We start from the raw sequence: 14,565 nt of genomic DNA, 5'->3' as shown, positions 1-14,565 counted from the left end.
CTGTGCGAGAGTCCCAGTGCGACCCAGTCCCGCACACACCGTGACGGTCACCTTTCTTTCCTGCAATGCCACGTTCAGTCTCATTAGGGGTTTTATAATGACCAGAGTACAGTTTTTAACAACTGGACATCTAGTAAGAAATTGCTCGGTTCGTTGAACACGTTCACACGCCAGATAAAGTTAATCTGTTACCTTGACAGATAAGAGGCCTGGTCACTAGGATACTGTCCTCCAACTCCTATTGTCTGGGACCACTCTGTAGGAGGATCTGTCTTTAGCTTAAACACTGTTCACACCATGTGTCTCCGGTCACACTCGTATTTCATGCTACCTTGCCTTCTGTCTTCTGCTCTCTGTTGCCACAAACCACCTACTGTATGTGACCTTGATGACCAATTAACTACCGTATACGTCTCTCTTGTATGCTCACTAAGCCTTCACTGACTCTTTTAGTATTAACTGTAACTTTCCCTTTCAGCTGACCCCTCCAATGGTGTGCTAGTGCCGCAACCTTCAGCAGGAATTCAGGGCCTCAAAACTCAGAGCCGAATCCTGTCACGGTGCCACTGACGGCTCTGGCAATCCACAAGTTGGTAGGCAAATGTAAAAGAATACAGTAGTAGGGGAAAGTAAGTAGGGGGTCACAGGGGTTGATTCCGCAGTCCAGCTATGCGTAGTGGTTGAGCTCCCTGGTCTGGTTTGACTTTCATGTGGTTCCTGCCATGCGCAAACACCCAGATTATATGGCATGAAGTAGTAACAGGGGTGAATTCAATCCCACAAGAAACACAGACACCGTAGGTTTCATGAACAAAGAGAGGGAACGTTTACTCCACGTACACTGCAGGGATGACAATGCGCACTTTAAGCCAGTCCATATAACAGTTTCCTCAATTTATATTACAGTTCTTTCTTTTGCAGGAGTGTTCCTCATCTAATCTCTTAAGAGTTTGTTAGCATCTTGGTATCTATAACTATCTTGGCTTTTAGCAGTTTGTGGACTTTCAGGATCTTGCTGAATTGTTCGGGGTCTGCTATTATTTAGGGTACCTTCACAGTTTAGCGATGCAGCAGCGATCCGACCAGCGATCTGACCTGGTCAGGATCGCTGCTGCATCGCTACATGGTCGCTGGTGAGCTGTCAAACAGGCAGATCTCACCAGCGACCAGTGACCAGCCCCCAGCCAGCAGCGACGTGCAAGCGACGCTGCGCTTGCACGGAGCCGGCGTCTGGATGCTGCGGACACTGGTAACTAAGGTAAACATCGGGTATGGTTACCCGATGTTTACATTAGTTACCAGCGCACACCGCTTAGCTTAGTGTGTGCAGGGAGCAGGAGCCGGCACTGGCAGCGTGAGAGCTGCGGAGGCTGGTAACGAATGTAAATATCGGGTAACCACCTTGGTTACCCGATGTTTACCTTGGTTACAGCTTACCGCAGGCTGTCAGACGCCGGCTCCTGCTCCCTGCACATTCAGGATTGTTGCTCTCTCGCTGTCACACACAGCGATGTGCGCTTATCAGCGGGAGAGCAACAATAAAAAAAAACGAACCAGCACTGTGTGTAACGAGCAGCGATCTCACAGCAGGGGCCAGATCGCTGCTCAGTGTCACACACAGCGAGATCGCTAATGAGGTCACAAAAACGTGACTCAGCAGCGATCTCAGCAGCGATCTCGCTGTGTGTGAAGCACCCCTTAGAATAAATAAAAGGCAGCCTGGATTTTCACTTTTTACAAAATTTCATTCTCCTTACCAGACAGTCTCTTGAGGATATATGTGACTGGAAGTAGGCCCACCGACTCCAGCGTTCATACACCTCTCCCACCAAACTCAATCCTCACCTCCTGATTCCTCAGACACAGACATTTTTCTCATTTTCCTCTCAGAAAAAGGACCTGGAAATTTCCCCACTGCTGCGTCACCTCCTTTTACCATATAAGCCAAAGGTAGTTTTGAGACTGTCCAACAGAGGTCAGTGTAGATGCTACAACTCTCAGTGCAAGGCTTCAGAAGGCACAGATAATGTTCAACATTATAGAAAAACACATGGCCCATCAGGGGACATTCTAGTAGCATCTACGCTGGGTCACTACACTAGGGTCTGTTGCTGAGCAGAGCTTTCTTACTTAACATTCTATTCCTACATACAAGATTGCTTTTTATATACAATCACCACATGCCACATATACACTCTACATCAAAATACAAATCATATGACACAATATTTACAAAAGAAATGCAAGACATTATTCACACTACAGCACACGACAAGACAATCATATGATTGGTGTCAGGGGCAGGAATGTGACCGCCATAGTCCGCCACTCTTACACATGGGACCATGATATGTGATTTGAAGTTGTCTGTCAGCTTTTTAAATTAGGACAAGATCTAGCAAACAACTATGAAGAGGAGGTCTCCAGATAGTAACTTTTGTGAGTTGCCCAGGATAGAAGAGCAGATGTAGAAGCTCATATATTTGATGGAGTGAAGAATTAGAGGGGTGCCTTAAGTTGGAAAAATCCGTATAGTAGAAGAATGATGCACAAATGGGGGTAATGTGGGAACCATTGGATGTCAGTGTGCTGCCCACAAGGTCTTGGTGTGATTTTTCTGGGGATGCTTTAGCTGTCATTTTACCAGTAATGAATGGTTCTGAGTGTCGCTACTATTGGGGTGGGCTCTGGGTGTGACATCTTGGGTGGGTGGGGGATAGCAGCCATCAAAAGACTCCAGTCAAATGGCATCCAGCCATTTCCAATAAATTAGAACTAAAATATTTCCCATTCTGGAGAATCCAAAATTTGGGAGAAATTTGTAGCAAATGTATTTATTCTTAATGGATTCACTCATCTCTGACACTTTTCCTAAAATGGCCACCAAAATAAATCAAAAAGAGGCAAACACTGTATGTGGGGAAACCCCAACAATCACTACAGCATAAGATGTGACTCTCTTCTGAGAGCGTGGTCCCTCTAACTCCAGTTGATAATTACCAGGATAAAGATTTGACTGTAACGGTCCCAGAGTTTCGTCCAGAAATGAAACCAACTGACCATGAGAAGAGCAATGGACTGGAGACTCCATCATAAAAGAGCTGGAGACTTGTCTTTCTCTATTCATCTGTACAGTGTATGTTACGTGTCAGGTTAAGAGGGTGGAGAGAAATTGTGTAAATTACTAACTTTCGTTCCTCCCGTTGCAGGTGACCCAGTTGATCATAGGACTAAATCACATATTCTTCGGCATCATCTTCATAGTCATATCTCAGAAGGCTCACTTAATTTTTCTAAAAACCATAGCTTATACTGGTGTCCTTTTTTGGTCCGGAATTATGGTAAGAAAATGTATGTAAGCAGCATTGATTAGAGTATATAAATCGAGTATAACACGGCACTTCTAACACTTATCAGGGGGGCTTCGGTAGGTTCCAAACCCGTAACTAAATAGAATGGACCTGAGGTGATAAAACAAAAGAGTTTATTTTGTAAAGCAGCAAGTCCCATTTATGAGTGTAAACGTTTCGGTCATCACACATTGACCTTCATCAGTCCTGTGCTGCTGGCTGGGAAACTGCTTGGATAGGTTTCCTCCTCTGTAGAGGAGCGCTCATATACAGAGGTGGACACCGCTTGTACAACCCACGCCAACTATCCAGGCAGTTCTCCAGCCAGCAGCAGATAAACCGATGAAGGTCAATGTGTGATAACCGAAATGATTACACTCATAAACGGGACTTGCTGCTTCACAAAATATACTTTTGTTTTCTCACCTCATTGGGAGTTCTCGGGTACCTTCTATTCAATAAAAGTATATAAGACACGCTGGAGCAGATGTTTTATGTGCCCCATCCTGGTGTTAACCAGGAAACGGAGGTGCACCGGCTGACAGTCCGGTTCAGTCACTGTGTCATTTCTCCGGCAGATATTCTGAGCCCTGACTACATGGACGTCTGGGTCAGCAGATAGGGATAGTGGGCCAGTTTTGCTTTGGGTATATTATTTTGTCTAGCCTCCAGTGTACTGTCAGAAAGGGTATTCAACAGAGCAAGTGGCTTTGGCCCACCCAAGCAGACCAGGTTGTCCTCCGAAAGTATGCAAACCTTATATTGTCAAGATGAATCAATGGCAATTTTGATTCGCCATACGCAGATACCAATGATTGCATTGACTATAGCACCTGCCTGCCTTTCCATCTCATTCTATACTGTTCTGCTGTCATCACACATCTGCCTGTCCATTGCGTTCTGTATTTATACTATGCTGCTGCCATTACTGACCATACACAACTAGACATCTCCTTTATATTATACTGTACGGTTGCCACCACTGTCAATAAACAACCAAGCAGTGCGCCCCTATTTCAATGCTAGATTGATCACTATGGGTTGATTAATATTTAAAAACTATAAGTTTTCCCATCTGAGATGTTTCGCCGGTATATACCGGCTTCTACAGGGGAGAAGGGGTTACCCTACTATGGGCTCTCTTTTGCATAACCTCAGCATAATCAATTCCTGTAAATAGCAAATATAAGGTCATGTAGGGCAGTGGAAAGAATAGCTGCATTAATCTGTCTCTTCACAGCAACAAGGAGCGTAGAACACCCACAATGGCCAATATATTTATTAAACTATTTAAAAGAATGTCTAAAAACCCAGAAAATGTTTGACAAATGTTGTCTTCACGAATTCTATGTTTTGTTTTTTTTTTCTAGTATGCAATTTCAGGATCTTTATCAATTGCTACATCCTACAAACCATCTTTCAAAATGGTAAGATATAAAACAATATTTGGCTGCTAATATTTAATATTTTTTTAATTATTTATTCCCAAATCCATCAACACCTTTACATCTTATATCTGTTGCTGCCTTCCTGACAAATTAGCATTTTAATTCAAATGCAAATGAAGTGTTGAGTGCTCTTGCCATGACTGAGCACTTATAAAGGCTCTGCCTTCCAGGGTTGTTTCCTTCTCAGCTCCAGCCTCTTTAGCTTGATTGATGTCTCAATGTCTGACCTCCTTGCCTGGCGCCTGATGTCACATAGACAGGGAGGTTGGTACCTCAACCTCCAGCAGGAACGTAGGCCTCAAAACTCGGAGCCTTATTCTGTCACGGTGCCTTCGAAGGGTTCGGCAATCCACAGGTTTGTAGGCAAATGTAAAAGGGGATACGGTAGTAGGGGAAGGTAAGTAGATGGGTTTAAGGGGCTGATTTAGTAATCCAGCTATGTGTAGTGGCTGAGCTCCCTGGTCTGGTCTGACTTTCATGGGGTTCCTGGCATGCACAGACACCCAGATCATTTGGCATGAGGTAGAAGCTGGGGTGAATGCAATCCCACAAGAAACACAGACACCGTAGGTTTCATGAACAGAGAGAGTGAACGTTTACTCCTCAAACTGTAGTGTTGACAATGCGCACTTTAACCACTTCATGACCGAGGATGTAACAGTACGTCCTAACTCATGAAAAGGTAATCACCGCCAGCTGCTGCCGTGAGCCGGCGGTGATCCCTGCACATGTCTGCTGATTTGAACAGCAGACATGTGTGGCTTACAGGCTGCGATCCACCAGCGCCAAAATGTGACAGCGCAATATAAATGGCCACGGCGGGGAAATCACATTTCCCCGCTGCCATCGAAGGGTTTGTGACACGATCACAGGGAGCCGATGGTTGCCATGGCAGCGACGGATCACGTGATGACTCCTGTTGCTATCATGACGCAGTTCCTGTAAGAGCCAGCAGAGCGACATCTCTAACAGGAACGCTGCATTTCTGCTGATCAGAGCTGTGATTGCTACGGGTCACGGAAAATGGCGCAAAAAGTACGCAACTTTTTTTGGACAAACTTCTGAAAGTTTTAACCCCTTAGATAAAAGTAAACCTATACATGTTTGATATCCACAAACTCATACCGACCTGAGGCAACACACCGACACATCAGGTTTACCATGTAGTGAACACGGTGAATAAAATACCCCCAAACTATCATGCAGTTGCACTTTCTTTTGCAATTTTCCGCACATGGAATTTTTTTGTCGTTTTCCAGTACCCTATAAGGTAATACTAATTGGATTCCTTTAATAATATAACTTGTCCCATAAAAAACATATGGCAAGATTGTTGGAAAAATAAAAAAGTTACAGCTCTCGGAAGAAGGGAAGGAAAAAACAAAAACTATTAAAGGAAAATCGTCCAGGGGTGAAGGGGTAAAGCCAGTCCATATAACAGTTTCTACAACCTATATTACAGTTCTTTCCTTATCAGTAGGATTAACGCTCCCTCATCCGGGCTCTGAGAGTTTTTTAGCATCATGGTTTCTAGTAGTTTGTGACTTTCTGGATGTTGCTATGTTCGGGCCTAGCGTGATTTAGGATAAATGGCAGCCTGGATTTTTTTCCTTTCCACAGAGTTTCCTTCTCCTTACCAGAAACAGTCACTAGACGATAGAACTGACTGGAAGTAGGCCCACCGACTCCAGCATTCATATACCTCTCCCACCAAACTTAGGGGCACTTTGCACGCTGCGACATCGCAGGCCGATGCTGTGATGCCAAGCGCGATAGTCCCCGCCCCCGTCGCAGCGGCGATATCCTTGTGATAACTGCCGTAGCGAACATTATCGCTACGGCAGCTTCACATGGACTCACCAGTCCTGCGACCGTCGCTCTAGCCGGCGACCCGCCTCCTTATTAAGGGGGCGTGTCGTATGGCGTCACTGCGACGTCACACGGCAGCCGGCCAATAGGAGCGGAGGGGCGGAGATGAGCGGGATGTAAACATACCGCCCACCTCCTTCCTTCCGCATATCCTACGGAAGCTGCAGTGAGGCCGGTAGGAGATGTTCCTCGCTCCTGCGGCTTCACACACAGCGATGTGTGCTTCTGCAGGAACGAGGAACAACATCGGGCCGTCGCGTCAGCGTAATCATGGATTACGCCGACGCTGCACCGATGATACGATTACGACGCTTTTGAGCTCGTTAATAGTATCATCGAGCCTTTACACACTACGATGTCGCGTGTGATGCCAGAAGTACGTCATTTTCAATTTGACCCCACCGGCATCGCACCTGCGATGTCGTAGTGTGCAAAGCCCCCCTTAGTCCTCAACTTTTCAGTCCTCAGACACAGACATCTTTCTCATTTTCCTGTCAGAAAAAGACCCGGAAATTTCCCCAATGCTGTGTCACTTTCTTTTACCATATAAGGGACATGTTGTTTTGAGAAAGGCCAGCAGAGGGCAGTGTAGGATTATAATTGCTACATCTCTCAGTGCAAGGCTTCAGAAGGCACAGATAATGTCCAACATTATGGAAAAACATATGGCCCATCAGGGGAAATTCTACTAGTGTCTACTCTGGGTTATTACATAGGCATGACTGAGCACTTATTAAAACCTTACCTTCCAGGGTTGTTTTCTGCTCAACACCAACCTCTTTAGCTTGATTGATGGCTCACTGTCTGACCTCCTTCGCTGGTGCCTGATGTCACACAGACAGGGAGGTTGCAATCAAGGTAAAGAGGCTGATGCTGGTAATCTGTCCGCAGGTTTTTGCTATGTCATTTGAAAGCAGCATGGTGTAGAGGTTAAGACCCTGATTCCAGCTATGTTTCACTTATTAGGCCATGTGTTACTGTTTCAATTAAATTGTTTTTTTTATCAGCAAGAGAGGATCACTATGGGACTAGGGGTATCATGCCATCTTGTCCTGCTGTACTATGTAATCCCACCCCCACCACTGAGTAGCAGCTTCTTTTCAGTAAACACTGTACACAGATAGCTAGTTTAGTTAATGGTGTGGGTGGTGTTATACATGGCTCAGCATTCAGGGCTGTGCTAGATCTGCAGCAGAGAAAAGAGCGATTCTATCACAACTGCTGCACCCAGTAAACTAAGTGATACATCATTGGAATCAGTGTCTCTGCCCCCATATCATTCTGATCTCAGATGAGGTAGTAAAAACCTTATGACAGATTCCCTTTAAGTGCTCTGTCATGCTTAGAGCACTTAACACTTAATTTACATGTGAATTAAATACAAGGCTTCAATGCATTTACATTTCAGGGACTAAGAATAATAGATATATTATCTTTATTCTGAGGGTTGAAGCGATTATGACAGTACAAAAGTAATAGAGGATTTTTATGTTTTACTACTTTTGAATTTTTTTTTCTTGCCATATTTTGACGGCCACAACTTTTTTAGATTTAAGTTCACAGAGTTGAGAAAGCCATGGAACCCATAGGGTGTAGGGGCAACATGACAGCCCGGAGGGTAGGGAGTTGATGGGGTTAAACAGTGTTGGTTCATTTAGGAATGAGGAAAAGAAGGTGATTGGTTAGGGGGTGGAGTGTGGTGGTAGGAAAGGCGGGAGCTTCATGGTGTATATAATAGAAGGTGGGAGTCAATTACCTCCTCTTGCACTTCCTGGATGACAGCTTGGACGGGCTGGGGAACCTCCATCATGACATCCAGCCTCATGGATCCGGACATCGCAGATCTGCAGCTTGGATGGGCTGGGGAACCTCCATCATGATGTCCTGAGGAATCCTCGGATCTGGTCAGCATGGCGGTGCAGGGCGCCCAGGCAGTGCAGTCCCACACCCAGGCTGCCTGGGTGTCTCCTCGGCACCTCCCCCTCCCCCCACCCCCCTCTTTGCTGTAGTGCTGGCTGTTTCAGGACTCGCCGGGGTCTTTTGGGGAAGGTGGGGGTGAGGAGGACAACGTGAGAGCCCCCACTCCTGTGGGGACCCTCCGCAGCTTGGCGGGCGGCGGTAGATTGCTGCGCCCGCTCTGGCTGTCGGGAGGAATCTCCTGCAGGGCCGCGACGGCCGAAAAGGGGGCGTGTCCAGCCCGGGAGCCTACTTCCGGTGTGAGGCCTCGGGCTAGATTTTGGAGCGATGCGGCCGCTCCCGGCCGGGAGAGCGCCCAGCGGCGGTGGATGGACAACACCCCCCCCTCCCTCCGCGGGGGGGCCGGAGGACGGCTGCCTGCAGGGTCACCTCACCTGTGTGGCTGGATTATCGGGACCGTAGGACTCGGCACAGCAGGCGGCGGCGAGGAGGAGACAGGAGGCGCCTGCAGGGTCACCTCACCTGTGTGGCTGGATTATCGGGACCGTAGGACTGGGCGCAGCAGGTGGCGGCGAGGAGGAGACAGGAGGCACCTGCAGGGTCACCTCACCTGTGTGGCTGGATCATCGGGACTGGAGGACTGGGTGCAGCCGGTGGCGACGAGGAGGAGACATGAGGCCTGCTGTCTATCCTGCAGCAGGCATTGGGACAAGGGTGCAGCTCTCATCAGTAGCGGCTTCCCCCAGGAGGGGAGTGCCCAGCATTGTGGAGGCGACAATCGGCCCAAACAGGGCATGTGGACACGGTGCTCCTGGCGTCAGGGGGCGAACCCGGCGGGCATTCGGTGGCTGCAGCTTGAGGGACTGTCCCGGGATCAGCGACGGACGACTGGCGAAAAGGACGGTGACGGCTGATCTGAGGGCATCCTCTGGAGGCAGCCTGGCGCGGTAATCAATTTAAGTTTCAGCCTTTTTGTAGTGGTGGGGGGACAGTCACTATAGTGGAGTAGTGTCTGGAGATATGGGTAGCAGCTGGGGGGGTTTGGAGCATGTGGTTAGTTCATAGGTCGGTTAGTGCCGTGGTTCCTGGGGGGTGTGGGTGTGGGTTCATGTTCTGGAGGCCAGGGGCAGAGTTACGGATGGGGTGGTCTCATGGCAGCGGGGCCGTGAGGGTGCAGGTGGCGTCAGGTCCGGTGGTTACAGTTTCAGGTTGGGGATGGCGAGGTTTGGCGTTTGCCGCAGTTTAGGTCTTGTGAGACTTGGTTAAGGGTGCTGATGATTGCGGCACATGTGAGCGGGTGAGACGGCGCAGTTATTGAAGGTTTGCTGGGGTGTTTCATTGTTAATCTTCTGATGCATGGTGGTTCTTATTGGATGAATTATGGTGGGTAAGGTAAAGGGGCGAGGGGTCCCGCGGTACGGTGTGTGCGGGGAGTTTTCAGGGGGTTTTTGTGAGTGATGTGTAGGTGCGGGGCCCCGGTATAGCGCGAGGGTTGCTGTGGATAAGGGAATAAAGGAGAGCGGAAATGTAGGAGAAGGTGAAGTGTTGGTTGCTGTAATGGGTTTGTAGGTTTGCAACTGCATCAATGGTAACATGGGGTTAATTTGTGACTAGTCAGCATGTTATCCCATTGTGGAGGTTGGTGCTGGGAGGAATGTTGAGTCCAGCGTGACTGAATTGGTGTCAATGTAGGTGCTGGGCAGCTTTGGGCTGCTGTGGGTGAACTCTGTTAATCAGCAATGGTGGGCTGCGGACGGAATAATGGAGTTCTTCGGACAGCCGTGATTACGGGTGGGGACTATGCGGGTTTTGGTTTGGACTAGAGGATTGGGTACTTGTGGTGCATAGAGTGTAAGTCGGATAGCTTAGGGCCATCTGGTATTATTGGGTGTTTTGCATGGGTGGACTCCTGGCATCTGTGGGCTGGTGGAGTCTATTTTATATTCATATACAATTTAAAAAACAAAAAAAAAAGGGAATGCTTGGCCCGGTGGTAGGTATGGGCATCTGGGTAAGGGTTTGCTTAGGGAGTCGTGGTGCTCCGGTCTCACGGCACGAAGGTATTTGGTTTGAAGGTGCAGTTGTGCGTTACGGGAAAATAGTGGTACGCCCCTTGGTGGTCGGCTTTGAGCGGATACTATGGTGTGGCCAAGGTTTTAATTTATCTTGGGGTGTAATATGAGAGCTCAAAGGGGGTTGTGTGTCACAAGGTTTTTCCTTGAGATCGAAAGGCCCGGACATGGTGTTTGGTAAAGTTGTGTCTCCTGATGCCCATAGTTGCATATGGAGTCAATCGGGCCAGTGGTGTGGCTGCAATTTTCCGGTGGGCATTGTAGTACAGGGAGCTTGTCATGGTCCGGTTTGCGGAGGCAAGCGGACTGTGCATTATGGTTGGAGGTGTTGTTGGGGACCTTGGGATCGAAGGTAATGCTTCAATATCTTCGCCTCAGTAAGGGGTACAGGGCGATGGTTGCGGTTGTTTTGTTTTTTGAGGCCGTGTTAATTTTGGGGTGGGGCATGGTTCCGTTAGGCCGTGTGGGCCTTATGGAAATTAAGTGGGCCTGATTTCGGATGAAGAAGGTCCATTAGTGTGGTAGTTGAAAATGTGGGAAGATTTTGGGATTTTCTGGGGAAGACAGCTCGAGCCTCTGTTGTTGTCAGAGGGTGTGATGGCGGAATAAATCGGTCAGGGGAGACCGGTAGTGATATTTGGCTCTGGGGAAGCTGCAAGGTCAGCTGTAGGGGAAATTTCAAGGTTATGGATTGCAGTCGTTTTACAGCGGGGTTTTCCTGGGAGAACTAGGTTTGGGGTGCGAAGTGACCCAGTAGTATAAGCAGTGTGAGTGTCATCCTGTTGTTGTATCTCAACCCCAGTGGTGGTTGAATTCAGCTGGAGACAGGAGGAGGAGCAGGGTGACTGTACAGTGGTTCTTTGGTCGGTACTGGGGAGGACGATGGTACAGTCGGTACTGCATTTAATTCGTTATAATAAGGCCAGCGGGGAATGGTGTGGATTCCGGTATAGTTTGGGAGCTTGTGGCATGGTGTGCCGGTGGGCCTGAGTGGCCGTCAGAGGGACCCGGTGGCTCCTGCCACCAAGGATCAGGGGAGTGCGGTGCAGTAAGGTGGACTGGGTACGCTGGCTGGTGCATATATTGGATGCTCAGAGTTTAAGTGATGGATGAAAAGGTTTTAATGGTTGGTTTGGCTTGCAAGTTGGGGGAGCAAGCGTTTGGTGTGTGGGGGTCCAGGCCACGCAAGGTGTCACGTGGCCTGTTCTGTGGCGGGGGTAGGTCTGGTCCAGAGGTGGTTTAACGGATAATGTTATTTGATTGGAGAGTCACTTGTAGGATATAGTGGCTCCGGTTACAAGGATCTTGCAGGCATGGGTCCTGCAAGGTGGGGGGTATTGATCCGTAGGTGATTCATACCTCATCTCCGGCCCGGTGTGTGTGTTGCGGCCAGGGATCATGTTTTGGTGGTGGAAGGTGGTTTCTGGACCGGGCCTACCCAGGGTTACGTATTGTATTACGTACTGTATTATTATTATTATGGTATTACCTATTGTTAAATGTTGGGGACGCCCATTGGACGGCGCCCCCTTGTGTTAGTGTGTAAACAATAGGCAATAAAGGGCTGCTGTGGCCATTTTTTACCAAGTCGCAAGCAGTGTCCGTGATATTATTGATACCGGGTAAGGGTAATTGGGAATAATATAGGAATCAACGACCGGAAAATCCCTCCTGGAAATGTCAAGAAAGCCATGGAACCCATAGGGTGTAGGGGCGACATGACAGCCCGGAGGGTAGGGAGTTGATGGGGTTAAACAGTGTTGGTTCATTTAGGAATGAGAAAAAGAAGGTGATTGGTTAGGGGGTGGAGTGTGGTGGTAGGAAAGGCGGGAGCTTCATGGTGTATATAATAGGAGGTGGGAGTCAATTACCTCCTCTTGCACTTCCTGGATGACAGCTTCCCACCCACCCTCCCTTCTATTGTGTATTGTTATTATTGGTGTTTATATGGATGTATAATTATTCAATTTTAAGAGCCGTTACAAAAAAAAGAAAAAAAAAATGAGAACAGAAAGGATTGGAGAAAGGGTCATGTATAAAATAATAATAAAAAAAAAATATATATATTTCTTTGTGGATTGTGATGTATATTATGTATATTGTCATTTGGGATTCTTGTAAGTGGGTGAATAAGATGGGGGTAATGTGGGAATATATGTATATGTATATGATGTGTATGATGTATATGTGTATGGTCAGCATAAGTAATGGGGATTATGTCCTTTGTCACAGCAGCAGGGGTAGGTCTGGTCCAGAGGAGCTCTAATTGTTACTGGTGTTTGGATGGAGAGCCACTGGGGAAGGTACAGTGGCTCCGGTTACTGGTGACCTGCAGGTACAAGGTTGTCTGCAGGGAGGAGGTATTGCTCCGTTGGTGATCAATGCCTTATATATGGGTCAGGGTTGTTGCCAAGGATTATATATTAAGGAGTTGATGGTTGCCAGGGAGTCACAGTGCCCCAGGTGATAGGTAATTGAAAGTACCGGAGTTTTTGGTTTGGGTAAGGGTATTACTCCTTTGGTGATTTTTACCTCATTTAAATATGGGACCATTGTTATGGTCAGTGATCCATTTTGGTGAAATGGTAATCGCAGGAGGAGTCATTGGTTGGGGTCATGGTTCTGGATCCAAGTGCAGTGCAAGCACGTGGTTCTGCAAGGCATAGGGGTTTTGATCCGTAGGTGATTAATACCTCTTATCTCTGGGCTGGTTGCAGCCGGGGATGTTGTTGGATTAAAGTCGCTAACGGGCTTTAAGGTTTTTGAGGTCAGTTACTGTTATGCACATGGGGGATTGATCCGTAGGTGATTGATGCCTCATATCTCTGGGCTGGAGGTTGCAGCCGGGGATAATATTGAGTTGGAGGTAAAGAGGAATGTAAGGTTTTGAGACACGGTTGATACTTGATGCTTCTTGGGGGGGGGTTAATCCGTATGTTGCGGCCAGGGATCGTGTTTCTGACGGTTGTGTGATTGAAGGGTCACTTGTAGGATATAGTGGCTTTGGTTACAGGGATCTTGCAGGCATGGGGTCCTGCAAGGTTGGGGTATTGATCCGTAGGTGATTAATGCCTCGTATCTCTGGGTCGGTGTGTTGCGGCCAGGGATCGTGTTTCTGAAGGTTTGTGTGATTGGAGGATCACTTGCGGAATACAGTGGCTTTGGTTACAGGGATCTTGCAGGCATGGGGTCCTGTAAGGTTGGGGTATTGATCCGTAGGTGATTAATGCCTCGTATCTCTGGGTCAGTGTGTTGCGGCCAGGGATTGTGTTCTGGTGGTGGAGTATGGCTTCTGGACCGGACTTATGGCGGGGGTAGGTCTGGTCCAGAGGCGGTTTAACGGATAATGTTATTTGATTGGAGAGTCACTTGTAGGATATAGTGGCTCCGGTTACAAGGATCTTGCAGGCATGGGTCCTGCAAGGTGGGGGGTATTGATCCGTAGGTGATTCATACCTCATCTCCGGCCCGGTGTGTGTTGCGGCCAGGGATCATGTTTTGGTGGTGGAAGGTGGTTTCTGGACCGGGCCTACCCAGGGTTACGTATTGTATTACGTACTGTATTATTATTATTATGGTATTACCTATTGTTAAATGTTGGGGACGCCCGTTGGACGGCGCCCCCTTGTGTTAGTGTGTAAACAATAGGCAATAAAGGGCTGCTGTGGCCATTTTTTACCAAGTCGCAAGCAGTGTCCGTGATATTATTGATACCGGGTAAGGGTAATTGGGAATAATATTGGAATCAACGACCGGAAAATCCCTCCTGGAAATGTCATGTGGAGCTACAATATTACAGTGAAGGATAATTAACATGTTAAAGGGGTTGTATTTCCTTATGTGATGGCAGAATTGTGAATCCTTACAGCGCACAGAGTCGTGTGACAGCAATTATGTGATATGCATACT

The 14,565-nt window shown here is 47.8% G+C and overlaps 1 protein-coding gene across 2 annotated transcripts in view; it reads left to right on the top strand.

Moving 5' to 3' along the window:
- LOC142256431 (membrane-spanning 4-domains subfamily A member 4A-like) overlaps positions 1-14,565 on the top strand; it is a 73,451-nt gene that overhangs the window by 35,328 nt on the left and 23,558 nt on the right. For both annotated transcript variants that reach the window (XM_075328113.1, XM_075328114.1), the window contains exons 3-4: positions 3,210-3,341; positions 4,721-4,777. In XM_075328113.1, the coding sequence (XP_075184228.1) occupies positions 3,210-3,341; positions 4,721-4,777 (189 nt within the window). The remainder of the gene's footprint in view (positions 1-3,209; positions 3,342-4,720; positions 4,778-14,565) is intronic.

The sequence above is a fragment of the Anomaloglossus baeobatrachus genome, chromosome 11 (assembly GCF_048569485.1).
Source record: "Anomaloglossus baeobatrachus isolate aAnoBae1 chromosome 11, aAnoBae1.hap1, whole genome shotgun sequence".
Taxonomy (NCBI): domain Eukaryota; kingdom Metazoa; phylum Chordata; class Amphibia; order Anura; family Aromobatidae; genus Anomaloglossus; species Anomaloglossus baeobatrachus.
Note: the sequence above shows the minus strand (reverse complement) of the source record. Positions and strands in the feature narration are given on the sequence as shown.